Genomic DNA, 25367 nt, shown 5'->3' on the forward strand with positions numbered 1-25367 from the left:
AGGGCCCCGGTACCAAAAAAAAAGTGCTGCAGCGACTCTTGTGTAAAATAAAGGTCCACTGATGACTAAAAAAATATTTAAAGTAAGTATGAGAATTCCTCCTCTTCCTCCACACCACCACCACCTCCTCCCCTCTTTCCTTGGCCTTGTTCCTCATTATTTATTCATAAGCCCTTACTCGTTACTGAGCCAAAATCGTGGCTCCCAGCTGACCAGAATGGGGCTACTGCTGGCGTGATGCTGAGCTTCTGAAGAAAGCGGTCCTGAGCCTGGAGCCCATGGCAATGGCGAGTGCCCACAGGTAGTCACGAATGAGCCCGATGCCTTCCACCACCCTGTGGCTCTGCGGGTCAGCTTTTTCACTGCTGTGACCAAAAGACCTGATAAGAACAATTAGAGGAAAAAAAGTTTATTTTGGGGCTCAGTTTGTCCATGGCTGGCTGGCTCCATTCCTCATGGCTGGTGCTGAGGCAAAACATCATGGCAGAAGGGTATGGCAGAGGAAAGCTGCTCAGGACATGGCAACAGGAAGCACAGTGAGAGCTACCCTCACCACTGACAAAATGTCTACCCCAAAGGCCCACCGCCTCCAGCCACACCCTACCTGCCCTGGTCACCATCCGGTTAATCCCTATCAGGGATTAATTCACTGATTAAACTAAGGCTCACAACCCAATCATCTCACCTCTAAACCTTCTTGTACTATAACGCAAAGGAGCTTTTGGGGGATACCCAATATTGAAACCAGAACAGCAGCGTCCCCTGTGCCTCCTAGTTCAATCCTCCCCACGGGCCACGTGGAAATCGGCCAACAGCAGGGAGGGAGGCACGGTTGTGCTGTCACACAGGGAAGTGGGGACTTCAGGGCCATCTTCCCCACCCATCACACAGGCTTTCCAGGACAGTCCTATACAAGAGTAAAGGCAAGGGCTATGGGTGTAGCGTGTGTTTAATATGTGCGAGGCCCTGGGTTCGATTCCCAACACCATCACTCCCCCAAAAAGAGCAAACACAGGTTGCATAGAGTGGAGACTGAGGAGCTGGACCCAGCAGCATATCCCTGTGGTCCCCCGCTAAGGAGGCTGAGGCAGGAGGACCATTTAAGCCCAGGTGTTTGAGGCCAGCCTGGGTAACAGTGAAACTCCATCCCCAAAATAAAATCTTTAAACAGAATAGGAGGCTGAAGTTAAGGAAAAGAAATTTCTCTGGGCAAGGAGTCATTTTGCCCTTAGGACAAATACTTATCCAGAGCCTTCCAGCTTACAGGTGACTTCAAGTAGAAACTTATTCTCACCAGAAAAGTAGCCACAGTCTGGGCTGGGGTTGTGGCTCAGTGGTAGAGCACTTGCCCAGCATGTGTGAGGCACTGCAAATAAATAGAGGTCCATCAACAACTGAAAATATTCTTTTTTAAAAAGGGTAGCCACAGTCTTCCCCCACACTGCCCTCTTCTTTCTGCAGTCACCTCCCATGCCCACTTCAGCATTGCCACCTCAGGGATGTCCTCCCAGATAAGTGTCCCCAATCCTGCACTCCCCACCCCTCCCCTCAGCCTTAGAACATTGGCACAATGGGTCAGAACTCTTAAAACTGGGCTGTTCTGCCCCTGTCTTTGGGGAAACCACAGAGGTTCTCTGGGTTTCACAGTCAGCTCACAAAAGAGTGTGGGGAGTGGGCACTATGTCTGAGGGGTGAGTGAGGGAAGGAGGGAGTGCCCCAGGGCTGGGAGAGCAAGGGGCAATACCCCATGGTGGTAAGAGGCCAGCAGAGAGGGCTCTGGTGCTGGCCAGCCCTGGACCCCTGCATAGGTCCTGGGCAGTCACCTGGCTCCCTGGCTGCTTCTACCAGGGGTCAGCTTTTGGTCTTCAGACTTCCCTTGGACTGTTCCTTCCAGCACCAGGATCCTGCTCTGGGGAAGGAACTCTTCTCTCCCCTCATCTGCCTCCCCTACTGCCCACCCATCATCCTAGACCATTACTGCACCAGTTGGCTGTGCCCTCACCCGAGGAATCCACTGCCCCCTGAACTCCAAAAGGCCCCTTCCTCTTCCTGACAGAAGCCCGACCACAGGCTCCCTCCTTCCCCAACCCCTAGAGCCACACCCACGCTTCGTTCTCCTTGTCAATCCACCGGGGACCAGGAGCCCCCATGCCTCTCTAAGCCAGGCTGGTGCCCACCACTCCCCTGCCAGCCCCTCACTTCCCTGAAGTCCACTTTGGTACCTTAAGGAGCACGACTCCTGGAAACCCAAGTTCACAGTCCTCCACAGTTTGCAGTTTGGGTCCCCAAGCCCATGTCCCCTCTCCGTGGCTCAGAGCACAGTGTGTGCTGCTTCTCTCCAGAGCTTACCAGCGCCTCTGGGAGGCCTCCCATGTGACCCTACAGGAGCTGCTGGACCAAGAGCAGCCCCTGCTCCAACCAGTGCCCCACGGGGAGCGGCAGTCCTTCCAGTACAGAATTTCGGTGCTCTACCTGTACTACCTGGGGCTGCTGCGCCGTTTCGACACCATCTATGACCAGATGGTGCAGCCACAGAAGCGCCGGCTGCTGCGGCGGCTGCTGGATGGCGTGGCGGGTCGCGTGCTGGAGATCAAGGAGGAGCTGGTGCGCATTGACCTGTGTGAGACCCACTGCCTGGACCGTGTGCTGCACGATCTCAAGCTGACCCCAGTGAGTGCACAGCCCCTCCAGGCTGGGTGGGAGGTGGTGGGTGGCCTTGGCCCTGAGGCTGGCCTTGACCTTGCATTGGAGATGAGACGTCTGTAAAGGCAGGAGAGCCAGGCAGACCAGAGAATGGGTTTGGCCTCAGGGAAAGAGCTTTATGAACTGGGGGGCGGGTGCAGAATCAGGCCCGCACCCACCACTGCAGTGGGAAGAACCATGAACTACAGAGGATGGGTGAGCAGAGTCCTCTAGAAGCTGGCTTCTCAAAATGTGGCCCATGGACCAACAGTACAGACATTGCCTAGGAGGTGGCTGGAATGCAGAATCTCCACCAGCATCCAGACCCACTAAATCTGCACCTGCCTTTTCACAACGCCACCCCCACCAGTTGATCTGTGTATACAGGCAAGTTCTAGAAGACTGTCCTAGAGCACGAAGCTACTGCAAGGCCTCCAGTCCTATCCTAACGCCAATCTGAAACTTTCCCTAACCAACTACCTCTGTGGACAGGAACAAAATGCAGATTTCCCAAGCCCTGCCATTCTGCTGGGGGAGGCTAGGGAGGGCCCAGGAATCTGCATATTGTCTTCCCAGTTGCTTCTGAGGCATAGCCAGGTTTGGGACCACTGCCACCTATTACAATCCTCCAGAATTCAACTCTGTCCAGAGCGGGGCAGGGCAAGAAAGGGAAGACCCTGGGGGGAATCCACCCATAACCGAGAAGCTTCCCACTCCAGGGCTCTAGGAAGGAGGGAAATAATGTGGAGAGCATGTGAGCAACTGGAAATGGCAACACATTGGCCCAAAGGCTTGAAACTATGATTCCTGACCCTCCTTTTCACATCTTGCCCCAAAGGCAGACTTGGAGGTTCCAATCCCCAAGTACTTCCAGCTGGAGCAGTCTGCGGCCATGAAGGAGCGCAAGCTCATCCTGGCTGAGATCCTGTCCAGAATGGAGCCAGAGCCCCCCAAGGAGGCAAGTGGGGGAGACGCCCTCCTAGACACACCACCACCCCTCTCTTGGAGTAGAGGTCCTGCCTGGATGAGTCACACCTTTGAGTTGTCTTGGCCGCTGCCTCTGAGGCTCCACTAGTGTTCCCTGTTAGCCTCCAAAACCAGGGCAGGACTTGGGCACCCAGATGCCCCCAGTGCATCCTTCGGTGGCTGGCCTCTCACTGCCCACCGAGGATGCAAGCTCTCCCTCATGTGCTCTGCCCTGGCCAGACCTCTGTAGGAATGAACCGGACTGACGCCATAATTCTAATACAAACTGCTGAGCGAGCCAGGCAAGGCCGCCTCCGAGCCACCTTCATGCGCGAGATCCGAAAAGAGGAGGAGCGGGATCGGAAGATTCGAGAGGAAGGGCACCAGAGGTTCACTCAGGACCAGGGTGCGGTCATCATACAGAAGGTAACGATGGGCACCCAGGACAAGGGCCAGGGTGGTCACCTCTTCCAGGGAGCCTGCCAAGTTACCAAGTGATCACAAGAATGCAGCGTCACACAGAAATAGATAGATAGATAGATAGATAGATAGATAGATAGATAGATAGATAGATAGATAGACAGACAGATATGTCCCATTCTAAGAAATTTTTGGACTAAAATATGAGACATTAAAATGTATTCTGAACCTCCTGGCAACTGAGGTCGAAGGAAATAGGACAAATTCAAGATTGACAACTAAAGTCACCTAAGTATCCTGAATCTCTATGCTTCCTGGGATCACTTTTATCTCAACATCAAAATAGCAGGACCATACCCCAACCCCAGCTAACTGCAGAAGGCCCGGTCCAAACCTCAGGTTTCCCCAAGGCGGCCATGCCTCCCTCCCCTCTGACAGCACTCCTCTCCTCTCTAGGACACAGCCTCTGTACCAGACTGTGAACCTGGCCTCTTCCCACATTCCCCAAAATACTGTTAACACAGACTGAACAGAGGCTGTAGGGGCCTGAGGGACTTCCAGGGCAGGAAGGGACTGCTTTCTGTCCCTGCAGCCATTGCTCTCCTGAGGCCTGCCTGAGGAAAAGCTTCTTCTGCCTTTTTCTTCCTCAAACCCATGTAGACATGGGCCTGGGTCTTCTTTCTCCCTCAAATCTCCATTTTCTCTCCTCAAGTCCCACTGCCTCAGAAACCAGAAACCCTTCCCATCAAAACACGAAAGAAAGCCAGCAGCAAATGACCACTCTGGGAAGGCCTGTCCGCCCCAGAGGACAGAGCATCCCAACTGAGCCCCGGTGTGTGCAGGGCTGCACCAGCGTCCCGCTCTGTGGAGAGGAAGTCCTTGACAAAGGGCTTGAGGGAGCGAGCCTTTTGAGGAGGGTGGCCTCAGAGGCAGACTCCTGCTCCCTGTGACAGTCAGTCCCTGCTGCCAGACACCAAAGGTACAGAAATGTGCCCCAGTCTTGGTGTTGTCTAGCACACTGATAAAACAAAGGATAAGTGAAGCATTCAGTCACTGTGGGCTACCCTGTGTTGGTCACAGGAGCACGAGGCCCAAGGCCAGAAAAGAAAGGCAGGAGCAGACCCTGCTCATGAGGTGCTCTTGAGAACCAAAGGCACGGCCAGGCTGGGCCCTGCTTCCCTCTGCCTCTCACCCACCTCCCAGCACTAGCACTCATTTGTCCTCAGTGACTGGGCGCCTGAGAAAAGGCACTGGGCTGTACTCAGGCCTGGAAGAGGCCATGTTGCATCCCGGAACATGGGATCATGGGTTCCCTGGGGTCAAAAAATAGGGTTAGCGAGGGAGCTCCCTGCTGCCCACGGCACCAAGGCCTGTGTCCCTGGGTGAAGTCCAGTACTTATTCCAACTGCTAGGGGAATTCTGAGAAGGGACGGAGGGGAACACTCCCTGGAGGGGTGGTGCCTGATCTCCACCCACACCTGAGAAACCCCCACAGATACGTGGAGAGGAGGAAGCGGAGGGGGTGGGGGATGGGGGGAACTGCTCCATTCTGGGCTGTTCCTGCGGAGGAGACCCAGCCCAGCACCACCTCAGCCCCAAGGCTGCTGCTCCCCCCAGGCCTGAGCCCTGTTCCTGAAGCACGGGTTGTACCTCGTGTCCCCACCCCCAGGTGTGGAAAGGCTATCAGCAGAGGAGACGCACCGAGCAGGACCGTCGCGCGGAGATGGAGTTCATCGGCATGGTGAGCCCAGGCGTGTCTCCATCGGCTGCCCCGTCCCTGCCCCTGCCCAGCCTCTTCAGCCCCATGTTGCCTGCTTACCCTGCACTCAGGCTGGCAGGAGAGCCTGTGAGAGAAAGAAGTGTACGACAGAGACCTCCAAGCGTAGCCCCCAGAGCAGCTCAGCTGGTGGAGGGCAGCCGCACAGAGCACCCTGGACTCCCAGTCCCTGCCCAGCTAGAAGTGGGGGCTGCGAGGGTGGGCCCAGCACAGGAGTTTGCGCGGCCAGCGGGAGCACCACACCAAGCTGCCCAGCCCTCTCCCAGCTTCAATGAACCACTGGGGCCAAGTCAGGGAGGAGCACTCCCGAACCAGGCCACGTCAGGCCACAAGCTGCCCCCGGATTCTAGGGCCCGGACTCACTTCTCCCCTGCTCTGCCCGGAGGTTGGCTGGGTGCGGACTGGGTGATGTGTGGCTGTGGACGTCAGGGAGTGGGGCTGGCGAGGGGCAGACCGCCCATGTGCACGAGAGTGAGTGTGGGTGCTGGGGAGTGTGGGGCAGAGGCCGTGTGTGCATGTGCCCGTGTGTGGCCGGGGAGCGGCCAGTCTGTCCTCTGCTCTCCAACCGCCCCTCACTCAGCTAGTCCCTGCTGACCTCAGAAAGACAGATCCTGGCAGGGCTGAGAGTCACACTCTAGGCACGGAGGCTTTGCCCCAGGCAGACCCTGGGAAGGCCTGGCCCACAGGGGGACCCAGAGGATGGGAAGGCAGGCGCTCCTGCAGGGTGGAGCTGTGGAGTCTTGGTGGGATGGGAGGCCAGCACAGGCCGCTGTGTGGGAGTGGAGGTCAGAGACCTGTTGGGGGGCTGGAGAACTGGACCCCCAGGAGGGAGAGCAGGCGGAAGGAGGCAGGGGTCTGTGGAGGGGGGTTGGGGGGCACCGCTCGGCGATGGGTGAGGAATGAGCCTGGCCGCCCGGGCCCATCAACAGTGTGAGCTCAGCGTTTTCAGTAATTGTCTCTGCGCAGAGTGATATTTAAAATACATTTGGGAGCCAATGAGGCGGGAAAGTGGCTGCCAGAGCGGCTGCCAACCCGGCCGCCGGGCGGGGCGCACATGGGGGCTGGAGCCAGCCCGGGGGGGAGGGTGTGCTGGGGGACCGGGCAGGGGGGCCAGGGATGCATCCAGCAAACTCATTATCAGAGTAATTTACAGACGAATTTCGGCTCCGAACACAATTTCTCCTGATGCAGGCATACCCGCCGTTCCGCGTGGGTGTGTGCCATGCATGGGGGGCGGAGGGAGCCGGGGCAGGTGTGTGTGCCTAAGGGTAGGGGCTGCATCCAGGCCAGACACCGGGTCCCCCCATGCCTGCTCCTGAGCCCCTTGGCCTTCCCCTCCCCTTCCCCCAGCTCCCCTCCACCAACCAGGCCAACCACTTGAGAATCATGTCCCAGGCTGGCCTCAGGGAGGAGATGCGGAGGATGCGCCAGGCTGAAAGGGAGGAGGAGTTCCAGCTGGCCCTGGAAAAGACCCACGAAGCTCTCCGAGAGATGGAGGGGCCCGACCTCAAGGAGAAAATGAAGGAGCAAATCCGACAGTGGTTTATTGAGTGCCAGTCAGTGTCCACAGCCTTGGTTGACCCAGACCTCCCTGGGGTCCCTGGAGCTGCTCCAGCCTCCCACCTGTTCTATCCCCTAGCCCAGATTGGCCCTTTCTCTTTCCACCCCACACCCCAACATCCTGCTGTCTCTTGATTTAACCTGGAGTCCCCAGTGCATAGAACCATCTCTGCACCTGACTTTCCATTTCCCTGTGGGAAGAGAAGATGATAGGACAGGATGGTAAAAGCATCCTTAGAGCAGACCACCCTACCCAACCTGTAACTGTCCATTCCTTCTCTCTCTCCCCCATCTCCATGGTCCCTCCCCCATCTCCATGGTCCTTCATCTTTCTCCACCCTTCTCTCCATCCATCTGTCCATCCATCTTTCCATCTGTCCAACCACCCATCCATCTCTCTGTCCACCCATTCAGTCACCCATTCAGCCAGCCGTCCATTCATCCTCCCACCCACCCGCCCATCTGTCCAAGTACCATCCATCTATCCAACTTCCCACCTATCTCTCCAATCATCTTATGTCCATGTAGTGCCCTCACTGGTCGGTTCCCCGATTATCCAGATGAGTCTTTAGGAGGATCCTACGCGATCTTTGCAGACAAGACTCCAGAGCAGGTACCCTGGAGGTGGGGACAGGAGTTTTTCTCTGGCAGGCAGAGCTTGAGGTTCCAGAAAGTAGAGAGTGGCCGTGGAGTGGGTGGGGTCAGTCACAATGGAGGCAAATGTGGCCAGAGGAAAGATGGGTAGCTAGAAAGACTGCACGGGGCCAAGAAGGCAGCGGTGCCCTGGAGAGAGCACCACAGGCCCCAGGACTGAGCTGCAGCCCTGGTCAGAACACCCCTGCCTTAGTGCCTGGACCCCACTGCAGTCTCTCCATGTTCAGCCGTCAACCCCGGCAGTTTCCCTGAGCCCTGGGACTCTGGGTTTCACCTCAGTCTCAGGCCATAGCTTCCCTCACTCCTATAAAATCCCCTTGGTTTCCAAAACCCTTTTGTCATTGACCACAGGTACAACTGGAGCTGCAGGCCCAGGAGAACAAAAAGAAGGAGCAGGAGAAGAATAAGAATAAGAATAAGGATAAGGAAAACAACCAGGCTAAACCAGAGAAGAATAAGAAGACAGGGAAGGAGAAGAAGGCCAAGGTGGTGAGATATCTCCTGCACTCAGGGCAGGTGGGCAAGGAATCCAGTCTGGGAGCTGGCGTAGGAAGGCTGGTGCCAGGAAGACTCAGGCCACGTGTGATGGGTGGTGACGGGGTCGAGGTCAGGGGTTGAGGTCAAGGCTCATTCTATTCTAGGAAGCAGAGACCACGCTGCAAGCGTTGCCGTCCAAGTTTGTACCCATGATTGGTGCTGGACACCAGGAGTACAAAAGTAAGCAGCAGAAGGCTGGCAAGTGTCAGCCTTGGCCACGGGGAAAGTGGGCCTCTGCCACGTGCACATGAGGTGCCAGTGGGGCGTGGCTATGGGGGCTGCAGGACAATGGGAAGCGAGAGGTGGGGGCGGGGTGGCCCCTGGGGGGTGTTATGGTCTGGATCTGAATCCTGTGGTCACAGTCCTTGGGGTTAAGGCCTGGGCAGAAGCAGTGCCAAATGGCTGGGTGGGGACAGAGGGACCCCAGGAGCCCATGCGTGCTTGCGTGCTGTGTGTGCACATATGGATGCCTGTGTATGCTGGGACTCCAGCCTTCACGCATCCCTCCATTTTCTGTGGTCAGCTCTGTGGAAGAACCAACCTGAGAGCAAACACCCCGACCAGAACTTTGACTCTGAGGCCCTCCGGAAGGAGAAGAGGAAGGAAATGGAGCTGGAGATCCGGATACAGGTGCGCATGCTGCTTGCGGGCTCCCACCCGCTCCTCTTCCCTCCCCTTCCCTTCGTCCGCCTCCCCCAGCTCTCTCTGCTCTATCCCACTGGCCAGTGGATCCTCTGTGGACCCTGTTGCCCTCCAGCTGCCATGACATCCCCACCTTCCTGAGGCCCCTTGTTCCCCGCCTCCCCCGGCTCCTGATGCGGCATGGAGTCAGCAGAGGGGTTCTGAGCTGGGGTCAGACTAGGCCACCAATCACTGCTGGCAGCCCATGAACACTGTCCCTGACCACCGGGACTTTAGGAATGTGGGCCATGTCCTCTTCAACCTACCCGGGAGCAAGGCCGGCGGTGGCACATGTGGAAACCCAGCTGCTCCAGTCACGGAATGGGAGGGGTGGATTTTAGGCTCGAGCTCCTCCGGGGGCCTCCCTGCACTGATGGCCCCAGAGAGTGAGGCTCCTGGGAGAGCAGGACGTGGGTTAGGACTGGGCATGACTGCTATGTCCTCTGCCTTGTGAGGCCTCCCAGCCCCTTTCCCTGCCATCCTGCTCACCCCACTCCTGGCCATGTCCCCAGGTGGACGAGCTGATGCGTCAGGAGCTGAAAAACCTGCGCCTGGCTGTGGACAAGGAGGAGGAGAGACCCTTGAAGGCTCCGAAGGCAGTGGAGGGACGGGGGCTGGGCGGGGGAGGGCCCAGGGTGGGGAGGGAGGAACGATTGCCTATGTGCTTCTCTCCAACCAGAAGCCTGTAACTAAAACTGGGAGGAAGAAAAAGGGAAAAGATCTGACCCAAGACAGGTAGCAGACCCTGCTTTGCATACCTTGCACTGTGGGCGGTGGAGAGAGCTGGGTCCAGGACCGACCGCTGGTCCTGGTCCTGCTGCTCTGTGGCCTTGGGGAAGTCCTCCACCTCTCTGGAGCCCTGGCCTCAGTTCTTATCCTTTGAACGGGATAACAGAATAAGATGTCCATGGAGGTTATTACAGTCATTGCTCCGCGTCTTCTAAATCCTCACTCCAAACTTTGCCTCAATTAGCTCCATCCCCCACCAGAGCCATCTCCCCATGGACTCCCTCTCTGGGGCACTGAGAGGCACTTGGCAGCCATCCCTCCCAGGGGATTCGGGTCTTAAACTTGGTTTCAGGAACAGGACCAGTCTTAGATGACTGGGTTTCGAATGTGGAGCTTTGGGTAGGGGAGGCTGATGGAGAAAGTGTCACAGGGGCTATCAGGCCAGCTCATGTTCCCCTCACTCCACAGGGTGACCTCTGTAGGGGACCTTCCCTGAGACAATGGCTGGGGTGGCAGTTTCTGCCTGGCTGTCCAGGGGCACTGCTGATGTCTCCCACTCTCCCTCTCCTGATGCCTATAGCACCCCATCTGTCCATTTCCCTGGGTCCTTGCTTGCTAATGTCCCTGGGGTCTCATGCCATCCTCCTCCAGGTCTGTGGACTCGCTGTACGAAGAGCTTGTCGTTTATGGCCTTTTAAAGAAGAGCATGGCAGTGTCATTGAAAGACTATGTTGGTGAGCCCACGACACCTGCCTGTCCCAGGGGTGGCTCCTGCCCTGGTCCCGGCCTTGCCTTCCCACGGTCTCTCCTCCAGCCCTTCTTTCTCTTGGATGACCCATGGGAGCACTGCTCACCAGGGGTTTATCCCTGTGCCTCAGGTGACTGTCTCTATCTTGGGTCTGCTCTGTGTTTGTCCAACAAGTTGCCCATGCCCTCTCTGTTTGACATAAGACAGAACGTGGCCTTGTATGGCATTCTCCGGCTGGGTGAGAGACCTCCAGGAGAGTCCGTGTTGGTGGGGTCAGGTTGGGTGGGGGCTGGGTTCAGGTTCAGGGGAGGTGGCTGGGATGGCCATGTCCAGTCTGGACCTCCCTTCCCTGGGTCCATCCTGTGGCACCTGCCTTCCCCGGGCCCATCCTGGACCACCCTAGAAGGGGCTGACGCTGCAGCCCCTTCCTCAATCCCAAGGGACATTATTCGTAGTTAGTTCCATTTCTAGAAGGCCAGGTTGCACACCCTGTGAAATACCAGGCAGAACCTTTCTGAAGCAGTCTGTCATATGCATTTCAGTTCCATCCCAAGATGGCCCAGGGATGGAACCAGGTGGCGTGGAAAACAGAAGGGCAGAGGGTGGAGGGTGGGGGAAGAGGGCAGCGGGCACTTTCTGCCGTGGGGAGTCCCAAGCCATCCAATATCTTCCAGGTTGCAGGCCAGGAGGAGCTTCACGGTGTTGGGGATGGTAGTATGGCCCTGACTGGAACCCCGCCCTCCCAGCCCCCCAGGGCCTCCTCCACCCACTGCCTGCTTCAGCTATGTTTCCTTCCCTCCAGGTTCCCCAGACATCCACTCCGTGGCTCCTCTCATCCGCTCCATCCTTCTGGTGGGCCCCTCTGGCACGGGGAAGAAGATGCTGGTCCACGCCGTGTGCACAGAAACTGGTGCCAACCTGTTTGACCTGTCACCCAGCAACCTTCAGGGAAAATATCCTGGCAAGGCTGGGGTGCAGCTGATGGTTCACATGGTCTTCAAGGTTCCTGAATTTTGTGTTTCTGATTCTCAGACTTGGGACAACAGAGTGGGGTGGCTTTATGCTTCCAGGGTTACCCCTCTGCCTGTTTGGTGGGGTTTCAGGACTTGAACTCATGAGGTCTCCCCACCAACCCCTGCAGGGAGCTTGGGTTCCCCTGAACTCCGTGGTAAGGTGGGAGGAGACAGGAGGTGGAGCAGTCAGATGAGGCCTCATATGCAGCCCCTGCCCCACTGCGAAGGGCAGCTGACCTCAGTTCACAATGAGTCGTGGTGTGGGTGTGTGTGCAAAGCACTAGCAGGAAGGGTGGACGGAATGTGGAGTGCCAAGGTCGGTCCCTGCACAGAACCAGCCCTGATCCTGGCATCCGACCAGGTGGGCATGTGACCCTTACTCAGGGGCATCTTGCGTGTGATTTCTATTCTCTGTGCAGGTGGCCCGGCTCCTACAGCCCTCTGTGATCTGGATCGGAGATGCTGAGAAAAATTTCTATAAGAGGGTCCCCAAAGAAGAGAGGAAGGTGAGGAAGCACGAGCAAGGAGGGCTGAGAACGGGCAGCTCAGCCAGGCAAGACGGGAAAGAGGCTCAGGTCCTGGGAGCTCGCCCGCCATGGCCGGGACGAGTCCCCTTCCTCCTCATGCCTTACCGCCGTCTCGGGAAGGATGACAGACTCTCCCCACCCCCGCTCAGGGCTGACAGGAGGCTGATGTGGGGCTCCTGCTCTGAGAACACGGGGACCCTGCAGGCCGATCACCCTGTCCTGACCCCACCGCCCTCCCTCCTGGAGCAGATGGAACCAAAGCGGATAAAGAAGGACCTCACCAAGGCCTTGAGGCTGCTGAATCCCGGGGACCGCGTGATGCTCATCGGGACCACGGATCGGCCGCAGCTGGCTGAGATGAAGGGGCTCTGCCGAGTCTATGAGCGGATCCTCCTCGTGCCTCGGCCTGACTATGCTTCTCGCTATGGTGAGACCAGGGACCGTGGGGATGGGCCAGAGGAGTTGTCCAGCGACCGACCACTGCCCTTGCCAACACCCCACGCCCCCGCCCTTCACCCCCCCACCATGAGCCCTCCCCTCAGAAGCCCCGTGTCAGATTGAAGTGCTGCTGGCAAGCAGCCCCGTGCCCTGGGTCCTGGCTTCAGCCCCGAGGACACTGGCAGGTCACTTCTGTCTTGGGGGGTCTCCATTTCCTGGTGTTGATCAGAAAGGACAGTCCCTACCACTCTGGCTCCCAGACCTTCCTGAGGAGAGGCATTGCTCTCCAGAGACAGCTCCTTCCAGTCTCAGGTGGAGGCTGTGGGGCCTGGCTGGCCACGCCATTGCCCCTGCCCCTCACAGCCTGTCCCTTCCCACTGCCTGCAGTGCTCTGGAAGCACATGATAGAAGCCCAGGGAGCTCAGGTGACCCAGAGCCTGGACATCAGTGCCCTAGCCAAGGTGTCCGATGGCTACACGACTGGTCACATTTTCCAAGCCGCCCACTCTGTGCTGAATGAACGGCGGCTCCTGCTACTGTCCAAGCGGCCCCTGGTGGCCTCAGAGTTCTTGGGCCACCTGGCGAAGCTAGATCCAGTGTACAAGGAGGAGGAAGAGTCCCTGAAGGTGAGGTGGTCCGGCATGGGTGAGGGGCCAGGAACGCCAGCTGGAGTAGGTCCTTTGCTGAATGCCTTGGGTTCTCCCCTCTGCTCCCCTAAATACCAGAAGATAGTCAGGTTAAATGAACTTGGACTTCAGCTGAGAGAGGAACAGAGACCCCAGGGAGGGCCAAGGGGAAGGGGCCTATGTGCAGGACCCCTCATAGGGGAGGAGCCTGAAAGGGCCACCTATGTATGGGGTCCTTGGTTAGTTCCAGCACCAGCTGCCACCTGCTTCCTCTCCTCCCGAGGTAGTGCCCACTCCCCAGGGACAGGCTGGCCTTGGCAAGAGGCCTAAAGGGAGAAGGGGGTCATGCTTCTGCGAATGGCTGGCACTGTGGCCTGGAGCATTTGGTGGGGAGCAGGGGAAGCCCTGGCTCTAACAAGATCCCCAGACCCCAGAGGGCAGCAGAAGAAGCTGTTGAGGAAACAGGACCTGTACAAAGAGGAGGGGCAAGGACAAGAGGGCTGAGGGTCAGGTCCATTGGACCCACACCCTCCTTCCCTGCCAACCCAGGACTGGTACTTCAAAACTCCACTGGGCAAGAAGAGTTTGAAATTTATGATGGACCAGGAGGCCGAGGAGGCCAGGCTGGCAAAGGAGAAGAAAAGGAAGTGATCATTGAGGCCTGAGGGGGCCCGAGAAGGGGTGGGACTGGGCAGTGCCCTGGGGGCGAAGGGGTAGGGTATAAAAGCCGTGGCTGGGGTGAGCTCTCTTGTCCGTCCAGCTCTGTGTCTCCCTCCTCCGTCTGTCCTGCCCAGTCCAGCCTTGCCGGCCTCGCTCTCCAAGCTCCCGCCCGCGCCCACGCCCTGGCTCCTGCCATCTCTGCTCTGGCTTCCCGAACCTGTTCTCAGCCTGCCCTGGTCCGCCACCCGTGTCTTCATCTCTGTTGTGTTTCTGTGCTGGCTCCCAGTTCTCTTGCCTCCCAAGGTCCTTAAGAGAGAAAAACTAGGAAGGTAAGAACAGGGAAAGGGCGAAGGAAGAGTCACAGTAATTAAGAAAGAGCAAGTAGCCAGCAAGGTGGGGAGCTCAGGAGCCAGCACAGCCATGCCCCAGAGGACCAGGAAGCCCTAGCACTTTCTCAGATGTGGCAGATGCGTAAGGGGGACCGGCACCTGGGAGGGGCGTCAGTCTGTTGCTGCCTGCGGGCTGAGCCTCATCCCTGGGCAGACGTCTGTCTTCCAAACAGCTCTGGGGGTGCGCCGCACACTCTGGGCATCTCTGCTGCTTCTACTATGGAGTTCCCTCCCTCGGGTTTGGGAGTGGAATTTGCAGGACTCGTGGGTGACTTTTGAGGGGCAGGAGTCACAGGGATCCCTGCCTGTCTGGGCCAGAGACTATGCAGCGCAAGGCTGGCATGGTGAAGGAGGGGCTCCAGGCCCAGCTCCGCAACAACTATCTCTGCGTCCTTGGGCAAACTGCTCCTCTTCCCTGGCTGTTCTCCTGCCTTTGAGATGCCAGACTGGATGGATGTCAACCCTGATGTCATCCAGCCCTGGGGAGCTGAAGCTCCACTCTGGCTCCACTCCACAGTTCCTCCCTGACTCGCTCCCAACCTGGACATTCCATCTGGGCATTGTCAGCCAGGACAGCTGGGGCTATTTATGGCTGGCCCTTGCGTCCCTGGCTCCGCCCACATTGGTCTGCCTGGCCAGGCCCAGCACCACCCACCCAGTCCACCAGCAGTGAGGCCCGGAGTCCTGTTGCTTTGGCTCCTTCTCCCAGTAATCAGCCATGCCTAGGGGAAGGAGCTCTCCTCCCCTCAGGGGACACCAGCTGGGGTGCCTCCCCTCAGCCTCTGCCTGCCGGGCCTGGGAGACCCCTTGGTCATCACCTTTGCTGTGCCGCGACATGGCCCTACAGAATGCCCTCTACACCGGGGACCTGGCAAGGTTGCAGGACCTGTTTCCCCCACACAGTACAGCAGACCTGCTGCTGGAGAGCCGGGCCGCCGAGCCTCGCTGGAGCAGCCACCAGAGGGGTGAGGGCTGCTGGGGGAGGCCTGAGACCCCAGGCTGGCGGACAGTCTCAGGCACAGACCTCCCAAGGCCTGAGCAAGAGAAGCCCCTAGCTGCTGCTCCCCACCCCAAAACTTGCCCAACAACCTAAACCTTGGCCCAGGAGAGAAGTCATGTGGAGCCCAGAATAGCTCCTGCTGGACCTCGTGGCCAGGTCAGGCTCCCCGGCTGGGACAGAGGGGCCCTCTGCCTCCTTTCAACCTCTCTCTGCCTGTGGCCTCTACCTCTGCCTCTCCCGTCCCCCTCCCATCCCATGCGCTCATGAGCTGGTCCCCAGAAGAGTGCAGGGGGCAGGGAGAGCCCCCCGGTGACAGGCACACCCTCTGTGCCAGGCTGGTGGAGAAACCCAACGGAGGGTCTGAGGAGCACACCCAGTCTGGCCGGGGACCCATTGTCACCCGCACGGCCTCAGGACCTGCCCTTGCCTTCTGGCAGGCAGTGCTGGCTGGGGACACGGGCTCTGTGTCCCGCATCCTGGCAGACTCCAGTACCAGCCTGGCTCCTGATTCCGTCTTTGATACCAGCGACCCAGAGCGATGGAGGGATTTCCGCTTCAACATCCGCGCTCTGAGTATGGGACCCAGGCATGGGGGGGTCTGAGAGGGAGAGGGGAGGCTGTAGACAGAGCTCTGGCTCCTGTGTTCACCTCTGCCAGTGCCACCCCTTGGCTGGCAGCTTTTTGCCACCACTCAGGATCTGAGGTTCTTGTCCTCCTCTCCCTAGGACTCTGGTCTCTAACATATGAAGAGGAGCTGACCACCCCACTTCATGTGGCAGCCAGCCGTGGCCACACGGAAGTTCTGCAGCTGCTGCTGAGGCGGAGAGCCAGGCCAGACAGTGCCCCCGGGGGCCGCACTGCCCTGCACGAGGCCTGTGCTGCAGGTCACACTGCATGTGTCCATGTGCTGCTGGTGGCAGGAGCTGACCCCAATATCCCCGACCAGGATGGGAAGCGCCCCCTGCATCTCTGCCGTGGGGCTGGCACCCTTCAGTAAGTGACCTCTCACCCCACTCTTAGGGGTGGCAGGGAGACCTTCCTAGGGAAGATAAGAGGCACGTGAGGGGCTGCCATGCTCTGGGGGTTGGGGTGGAGGAGTTGGGAGACAGTTTTCTGGTTCTCCAGGCCCAGCAGAGGGCTGTGGCAGGGGCCCAGCTATGTGGCACTGGGGAAATTGTCCAGGTCCGTTATGGAGAGATGGTTTTGCTGTAACGTTTTAATACTTTCTGAGCTTATCCCACATTTCAGACACTGGAACAGCAGCTGAGTGATGGTCCTGCTTGCAAGCAGTAAGCTTGCTGTCCCATGATCCTGAGAGGTTAGAGAGGACAGAAGTCCTAGTTAGGGATTGCTATGGTCCCTGAGGGCCTGGCTCTCCACTGGACAGTTTTAGAATCCCACATTGGCAGGGCATTCTCAGATAACTGGCCCAGGGGACTGCCACTAACCCAACTCACAAGAAACTGATGGATACACCCAAATGTGTCCGTGCACTATTTATTATAAGGAATATTCCTTTGCAACAACCTAATTAATGGCCTACGTATAAGAAATGGGGTGAATGAGTCCCCCACTTACAACTTTTTAATGAATGTAGAGTCTGGGCAGTGGAGCCTTGGCAAACCTGGAGAGTAACTCTGCCTGCAGCAGAGGCCCTCTCTTGGACGACTGCACACCTGCCAGATTTTGTATCTTGCTCCTGAAAGGCACCAGATTATCCCTGAGTGGGCCAGGCATGGTGGCACACACCTGTAATCCCAACTCAGGAGGCTGAAGCAGGAGGATCATGAGTTCAAGACCAGTCTCAGCAACTGAATGAGGCCCTAAGCAACTTAGCAAGACCCTGTTTTAAAAATAAAAAATAAAAAAGGGCTGGGGATGTGGCTCACTGGTGAAGTGCCTCTGGTTCAATCCCCAGGACGCCCCCCAACACACACACACAAATCTAATGTGAGCCATATATGCAACCTGAATTTTTCTAGTAGCCCCATTAACAAATTAAAATGAAATAGGTAACATTTATTTCTCAAATGATGGTAAAATATACATCACACACAACGTTTGCCATTCTAATGTTCAGTGGCATGAATGGCATGAGTGGCGTAAGGACATTCGCAGTGCTATGTGACCATCACGCCAGCCACCCACAGAACTGTTCCAGCTTGCAAAACAGAAGCTCTGTCCTTGTTAAACATGACCCCTCTCCCCAGCCCCTGGCCACCACTCAAGGACCTCATGGAAGTGAAATTGTGTATTATTCGTCCTTTCGCAACTGGCTTCTTGCTCTTAGCCTAACGTCCTGACAGCTTATCCGTGTTGAAACATGCATCGATTTCCTTCCTTGTTAAGGCTGAATAATATTCCATTACATGTAATACCACATTTTGTTTTTCCTGCCATCTTTTCAGGGACACTTGGGTCGCTTCCACTTTGTGAATATTGCTCTATGAACATGGGTATATGAATATCTGTGAAGCAGGTGAAATTAATTTTAATGTTTTTTATTTAACATACCCAAAATCTTATAATTTCAACATGTAATAAGTATAAACATGTCACATCCCTTTTGTGGACCAAGTCTTCAGGAGTGGTGTGCCATCAACACACAGCACGGCTGCACTTGGACCACCATGTTGCAAGTGCTCTGTGGCACATGGCTGGTGGCCACTGCAGTGGGCCCGTAGCTCTGGGTAATCCCACATCTTTAGTTCTGGCCATGTTTCAGCCCAGTCTCCCCACGATCACACCCAATGACAAGCATTCCTTCCTTTCTCGAGTAAACAAATATATTTTAACAATTATTACGGAACATGTTGAACGAACAGAATGGTCGCCAGGATGATCGACTGGCCCCCGTGACTCCCGTCACCATCAGTATTGCTGCTCTCCCCTCACGTGCTATCAGGTTGAGCTTGGTGAGAACAGCTTTCAGGCACCAACTCAAGTGCTGCTCACGGCCACCTCCCGCCCCATTCTGCACAGGGAGAGACAGCTCAAAGAGGCAGCTTCGAATCTTGGTTTGCGTGTTCCGGGGTTCCCTGTGTCTACAGGCCTGTGGAACCTTTCCTGGGCACCGTCTTGGAGCAACGCTTGCTGGGTTTTCGTCCCTATTGCTGTCTGTGCCCCACTGCTATCTGGGCTCACTGCCAGGCCCCACACCCCAGCTTGACCTCCAGCCCTGGCACATGGAACCCCTAAACGGCTCTGCTTCCCCGACTCTGAAGGCCAGCTGTGCCCCTTACGAGCTGTGTAAACTTGCATGAGATCCTCAAATCTTCAGACTCAGTCTCCTCCTCAGTGACGTGAAGTTCGTAAGAGAACACCATGGGACTGGGGCAAGGCCCTCAGAAGGGTACTGCTCCAACCATATGACTGCTGCGATTGTTATTCCTGAGGGGTTAGTGGGTGATGCCAGCAGGAAGGCCTGGGCTTTTCAAGCACCCACTGAGGGTCCTGCAGAATGTTACCCGGCTGCCAGTGACAGGCAGGGCAGGAGGTCAGGGTCTGCAGCCAGAAGCCAGCCAGAGCCCATTGCCGTGTTGGCCGGCCTGCTTCCCTCCCACCCTCTTGCTCTTCCTAGGTGTGCCGAGCTGCTCCTGCGCTTTGGTGCACAAGTGAATGGTCGGTCTGAAGAAGAAGAGGAAACTCCTTTGCACGTGGCTGCTCAACTCGGCCACGTGGAACTGGCAGACCTGCTTCTAAGACGGGGTGCGTGCCCGGATGCCCGCAATGCCGAAGGCTGGACGCCACTGTTGGCTGCCTGTGACATCCACTGCCAGGCTCCTGCTGATGCCGAGGTCACCACCACCCGTTGTTTCCAGCTGTGCCGTTTACTGCTGTCAGCAGGGGCAGATGCCGATGCTGCGGACCAGGACAAACAGCGCCCCCTGCACCTGGCCTGTCGCCATGGCCACGCCGCCGTCGTAGAGCTGCTCCTGTCCTATGGTGTCAGTGCCAATGCCATGGACTATGGGGGACACACAGCCCTGCACTGTGCTCTGCAGGGTCCAGCTACGGCCCTGGCCCAGAGCCCTGAGCACGTGGTGCGGGCTCTGCTCAACCACGGCGCTGTCCGAGTCTGGCCGGGAGCCCTCCCCAAGGTACGGGCATGGAGGGGGCCACCAGGTGAGGGACGGGAGACCTAGACCTGTGCCCCGGCTTGCTTTGCAGCCTGGAACCTGGGGCACAGAGGTTAAGTCCTTTCACTTAACAAGGAAGTGCCTTGTTAAGTGAATAATAGAGGTAAAAGTCAGGGTTCAGAACAACAGGCAGTGTTTGTGTGTACATACACACTTGCATATGCATTCACGTGTGCACCTGCATATAGGGTGTGTGTGTACGTGTGTGGTGAAGGTGGACTGAGTGCAGCAGGGTTATAAAAGATCCAACAAGACTGAACCAAAGCCGGGCATGGTGGTGGACACTTGTAGTCCTAGAGATTCAGGAGACTAAGACAGGAGGATCGCAAGTTGAAGGCCAGTTTCAGCAACTTACCAAGACCCTGTCTCAAAATAAAAAAAAAAAAAAAAAAAAAAAAAAAAAAAAGATGGAGTGAGTCAAGACTGATGTGGGTTGAAGGATCTTCCTCAGAGCCATGAGCTGCTAGAAAGAGCATTGAGGAGCTCAGACTCCCAGCGGCTATCAGCTGAGTGAGGGACATACTGGGCACAGATGGGCTCACCAGAGCAGAGCATGAGCCATTTCTCAAGGTGCCATCATCCTGCACCTATGAACATGCCCTGCACTGTCAGTGTTGAGTTTATCTCTTACTTTGCACTAACTTCCCAGAGTGGGTTCAACCTGAAGACCTGCACTGCAGACTCCCTGGCCAGGGGCCTTATCCCAAACAGTGTCCAGCCTATGGGGCCACGTGTCATGGAGGGCCCTAGGCCTGGGAGACACCTTCCCACAGCAGCTGTGTCAGGCCTGAACTGGCCTTCTGGGAGGGTTGGCAGGTCCCCTCTGGCCCTGCTGAGTGGCTCAGCCCCACCCCTCCTGGGCCCACCCTGCCACCCCGCCTCTCCCCTTTTGCTCACAAACCTAGAAGCATCTGTCTGGATTCCTAAGCAAGACCAAATAATTAAACAGCCTGAGAGTTCGGCAGATTGGTCTCCCCTTTGGGAAAATACAAGAAAATCAACAATTAACACTAATTAATCTCCTATTAACACCAGATAATTAGGAGACGAGCAATTCCCTGTAATCTGACGCCGGCTCTGACAGCTAATGATTTCCCAGCCAGGCGGGGCAGGAGGAGGACTTGGCACAGCAAACGGATTCCGGGACCCCATGCCTGCCCGCTGCTCTGCTCCGCCCTACAGCCTGTCTCAGGGAGCCTTGGGGCCAGCAAGCAAAGGGCCCCAAGTGTCCCTTCCCCCCGAGGTACAAGCCCTCCAGCCTGGGCTGGGGTTCCTGCCTTCCTGCGAGGAAGATGCTGAGGCCCAACTGTGTGCCATGCCAGCCCCACCCCTTCTCCAGAAGCCACCTTCCTGATATGGGGATGAGGAGACCTAGATCTGGTTCTGTCTTTGACGCTTGTTCTTGTGACCATAGGCAAGTTACTGAAATCCTCCAGACCCCAAGTTCCTGGCCAGTCATGTGGCCTCTACTGAGCAGAGGTGAAAAGTCACTGGTGGGGACCAGTGGGGACAGCACACATTAGCCTGTTCAAAGTTGTGCCAGCTGCAGATTAGGACCCTTGGTCCTCCCACACCCTGAGGCTGGGTTGCTAACAGTGCAGGCTCTGGAGCCAGACCCGCCACCTCAGTACTTGTGAGGGACTGTTGTCTGGGTGAGGTGACCTATGTGAATGTGCTCACTGAGTGGCCGGCATCACCCCGATATAAGGAATCCTTGGACACCGCAGCACAGTGCAGGCTGGGCAGCGGCCTGGGCTTTCTGGAGGAGTGGGACTTGGGATGGGCAGTTCTGGGAGGCGCCTGGGGAGCGGGGTAGACAGGCATTACCGGAGGGGGAACATCTTGGCTGACACCTAACTCCTTTCCTAGCTGGGGACTGAAGAGGCCTGTCCCAGACAGACGGGGCCAGGGCAGCTCTGGTAAGCACTGCCCCAAGACAGGGCAAGCAGCAGAGGCCCCGGTGTGTACACTGTGTGCTCCAGCTGCCCCTTGCTCTGGTCAAGGCTGGGCCTTCCACCTGCTCCCACCATCCACCAGCACCCCCGGAAGGCAGGGGCATCCAAGCCCTAATGCTGAGTGTGACATGCGTGGGATGTGCCTGGGCACACGTAGAGATGGGCACTCCAGGTGGCCTTCACGGTGCCTGTGTGTGACATGCGTGGGACGTGCCTGGGTGATTGTAGGGATGGGCACTCCGGGTGGCCTTCACGGGGCCTGTGTCTATGACATGTGTGGGACGTGCCTGGGCACATGTAGGGACGGGCTCTCGGGGTGGCCTTCACGGTGCCTGTGTTAGGCCGTGGCTGCTGATGGATGGATGATCACATGGAGACTCCGTCCTTGAGCTGCTCCCACTATAAGTCTCTCCTGCCTCCTCACAGCTCCAGGCCGTGTAGAACGGTGCTTTCCCTAACCACACTCGGTTCCCTGATCCCACTTGTTTTTTGCCACAGCAGCAGGCCTGTGAGGTGGGGACCATGTTTACTGTCTTCCCTCTGCCATGGAGCTTGTAGATGACAGGACCTGCTTCTCCTCACTGCTGGGCCCCAGTGCCGGGCACAGAGAAGGCCCTCTGTGAATATTTCCCAAGGAGGAAATGAAAGCAGTAGCCTGGTGCCAACCCTAACCCTACCAAGCCCTCCCCTGCCACCCCTCACATAGCTGTCTTCAGCCCTCGCTTGATGCCAGGCAGATTCTGTTTTCTACAGGACTAAACTTTTCACCTAGACAGGAACCCGAGGTCAGGGACTCCCTTCTAGCCAGCAGAAAATCCAGCATAGAGCCGTGTAGAGGCAGGCAGGAGAGCAGGACAGAGCAGCAGTAAAGGCAAGGAGTCACTGTGCCAGGCTTGGAACAATTTGGGCAAGAAACTTAATTTCTCTGTGCCTCAGTTTCCCTTGCTTGTACAATGGGGGCAATAACAGTCCACACCTTTGAGGGGCAAGGATTAAGAGTTCATGCATGGGCTGGGGAGATAGCTCAGTCGGTACAGAGCTTGCCTCACATGCAAAAGACCCTGTGTTCAATCCCCAGCACCACAAAAAAAAAAAAAAATTCATAAATGCTACATGCTAAGTATCTGGCATAAGTTATGTACAGTAGAAATGTTAGCTGACGGCCTGGTGTGTGGTGCACGCTTTAATCCCAGCAGCTTGGGAGGCCAAGGCAAGAAGATCGCAAGTTCAAAGCCAGCCTCAGCAATTTACCAAGTCCCTAGACAACTCACCAAGAACCTGTCTCTAAATAAAAAATATTAAAAAGAGTCAGTGATTAAGGCCTCTGGGCTCAATCCCCAGTACCGAAAAAAAAAAAAAAAAAAATGTTGAGAGGCTGGCGTAGCAGCTCAGTGGTAGAACATGAACTTAGCATGTGCAGAAGTCCTAGGCTGATCCCCGGCACACCCCCGAAATGGGGGAAAGAATTGTTAGCTGTTGTATTGGTTTCCTGGGACTGTTGTACCTAGGTGGCTCAAAGCAACAGAAATTCATTCCCACACAGTTCTGGAGGCTGGAAATTCCAAGCCGAGACGTTGTTAGGGTTGGTCCCTTCTGGAGGTTCTGATGGGGACACCAAGATTGCCCACAATCCCTGGTGTTCCTTGGCTTGGGACACATCACTCTACTGTCTGCCCAGGTTGTCACATGGTCTCTTCTGTGTATGTGTCTGTGCATCTGTTTTTCTTCCTATAAGTACATACTGGATTAGGACCCATTCTAATGATCTCATTTTGACTTGATTACACTAGAAAGACCCTATTTCTAAGTAAGGTCACATTCCTAGGTACCAGGAATTAGGACTTCAATATATCTTTTCAGGGAACAAAATACAACGCACAAAAACGGTTCCAGAGCTGCCTGGTCATCCTGCACAGACTGATGGGTGCCTGACCTGCCTCTGCCTCCTCCAGGTCCTGGAGCGCTGGTGCACGTCCCCACGGACCATCGAGGTCCTGATGAACACCTACAGCGTGCTGCGGCTTCCTGAGGAGGCCATGGGCCTGGTGCCTCCCGAAACTCTGCAGGTCAGATTCCAGGACCCTGAACCCAGAATCATTCAGCCTGGCCCCAAGAGACTCCCCCGACCCCCGCAAAGGGCAACCTAGTTGGCCCCCACAGAAATCACCCAGAGATTCCCTCATGTCCCAGAAGGAATCTCACAGAGTGAGTTCTAAGAGGTTCCTGTGGACACCCACTAGCCTCCAGACTGTTCCTGTTAGAAGTGGGAGCCACCTGCCCAAGGCTGCCCGGCTGAGCCCCTCCTTCTGTCCCTAGAAGCACCAGCGCTTCTACTCTTCCCTATTTGCCCTGGTGAGGCAGCCCCGATCGCTGCAGCATCTGAGCCGCTGTGTGCTGCGTGCACACCTGGCAGGCTGCCTGCCTCATGCTCTGCCCCGTCTTCCACTGCCACCCCGCCTGCTCCGCTACCTGCAGCTGGACTTCGAGGATGTGCTCTACTAGGTGAGCCCTGCTTTCTGGGGACAGTCACAGAGCTTGGGGGAAGAGGATGGGTAGGAGGTGGGAGAGGGATCCAGGAGGGCCCTGGCCTGAAGCCAAGCCTCTCCATCCAGGTGTGCACCCCCTTGAGAGCCTGAAAGCAGATGCCACAGTCTGCAGGGGCCTCTTTGAGCTCAGGTCAGCCAGGTGGCCCTGTCAGCAGAACGTCCCTCTCCACAGGCAGGTGTGGATGCTGAGATACCCACCTGAGAGGGGCAAACAGATCACACATCCAAGTGACATCTGATGAAGAGAGCAAGTGATCACTCCCCCCCAGCACCTCTCTAACCTGCATGTGCATTAAAAACCTCCAGGCCAAGCTGGGGCACCCCTGTTATCCCAATGATTTGGGAGGCTAACGCAGGAGGACTGCAAGTTGCAGACCAGCCTCAGCAATTTAGTGAGGCCCTGTCTCAAAATAAAAATAAAAGGGCTGGGGATGTGGCTGTGTGGTTTGATTCATTTCCAACAAGCCCTCCTCCTCCTGCTGGCTCCTTGCAGGAGAATCAGGATGCGCACTAGCAGGGTCCCTGGACCTGCCCATGTGCCTGCCCACCTAAATTTCTCCCTTTGGCATCCACCAGTTGCTGAGGGGGGGGGTCTCAGGCCAACCTGCCCATTGTCCCCTGGAAATGGCCACCAGGTGAGAGCAGGTCAGAAGAGGCCTGAAGGCCTTAAGGCTGTGGGGAGGCACAGGAGGCTTTGCAGAGAGGAGGCAGGATGGAGAAGGAAGGCTTGGCTAGGGTAGGAGGCAAGGTGAGGATGAGGAAGAGCCACCGGGAGTGTCTCCGGGAAGGGGACATGCCTGGGTAGGTCCAGCATGAAGGAGTGACTGGTGAGAGTGAAAGGTCCAGGTTTAGGAAACAGAACCAGTTCTACCTGTTGTCTGACACGGTAGGTGGGGAGCACCCATGCACACCTGGCCCCTGCCTCTTTCTGCTCCTTCCTTAAATTCAGTCTTGCGGTGGCCAGAGTGCCGCTCTTAGCTTGTAAGAACCTGTAGGAGGTCCCTCCAGCAGCCCGGAGCAGACCCGCCACCACAGACCCTTCTGCCGGGAAGACGCAGAGCAGCCAATCAGATGCACTGTGATTCGTGACGTCAAGGGCAGCGGTACAGGCCCAGGCCTCCAAAGTGCGCATGCGCTGAAGCTCACCACTTTCCCGCCAACTGCTGGGAGCGAGGCTGCGTAGGGCGGGACCAAGGGGCGAGGCCCGAGGGTGCACGGGGGAGAGGGCGGGGCCTGAAGGGCGGGGCCTGGGCGTTGGGCGGAGTTTGGGGCGTGCGAGGATCTGAGTGACGCCTCCGGGAGGGTGTGCGGAGGAGCAGG

The 25367-nt window shown here is 56.9% G+C and overlaps 3 protein-coding genes across 4 annotated transcripts in view; all 3 read left to right on the forward strand.

Annotated features, from left to right (window-relative positions):
- TMUB1 (transmembrane and ubiquitin like domain containing 1) overlaps positions 1-25367 on the forward strand; it is a 106441-nt gene that overhangs the window by 841 nt on the left and 80233 nt on the right. The window lies entirely within an intron of this gene.
- DRC11L (dynein regulatory complex subunit 11 like) lies at positions 1681-14009 on the forward strand (the record flags this gene model as incomplete). Its single annotated transcript, XM_079152649.1, has 19 exons — positions 1681-1691; positions 2343-2670; positions 3521-3640; positions 3889-4074; positions 5738-5809; positions 7196-7401; positions 7934-8018; positions 8411-8548; positions 8701-8776; positions 9120-9226; positions 9790-9876; positions 9957-10012; positions 10658-10740; positions 10885-10992; positions 11557-11756; positions 12187-12273; positions 12544-12721; positions 13120-13358; positions 13908-14009. 19 exons carry the CDS (start codon positions 1681-1683, stop codon positions 14007-14009), a joined length of 2469 nt encoding a protein of 822 aa, XP_079008775.1.
- On the forward strand, positions 15080-24796 carry ASB10 (ankyrin repeat and SOCS box containing 10). 2 transcript variants are annotated; one of them, XM_079152497.1, is made up of 6 exons: positions 15080-15372; positions 16133-16400; positions 18988-19507; positions 23454-23567; positions 23818-24003; positions 24114-24796. In XM_079152497.1, exons 1-5 carry the CDS (start codon positions 15126-15128, stop codon positions 24001-24003), a joined length of 1335 nt encoding a protein of 444 aa, XP_079008623.1. In that variant the 5' UTR covers positions 15080-15125; the 3' UTR covers positions 24114-24796. The 2 variants fall into 2 exon arrangements, with proteins under 2 accessions (XP_079008623.1, XP_079008622.1); XM_079152496.1 differs by lacking the exon at positions 15080-15372 and adding an exon at positions 15426-15980 and having other exon boundaries at positions 24114-24760.

Source organism: Sciurus vulgaris, assembly GCF_902686455.1.
Source record: "Sciurus vulgaris genome assembly, chromosome: 8".
In the NCBI taxonomy this organism is placed as follows: Eukaryota; Metazoa; Chordata; class Mammalia; order Rodentia; family Sciuridae; genus Sciurus; species Sciurus vulgaris.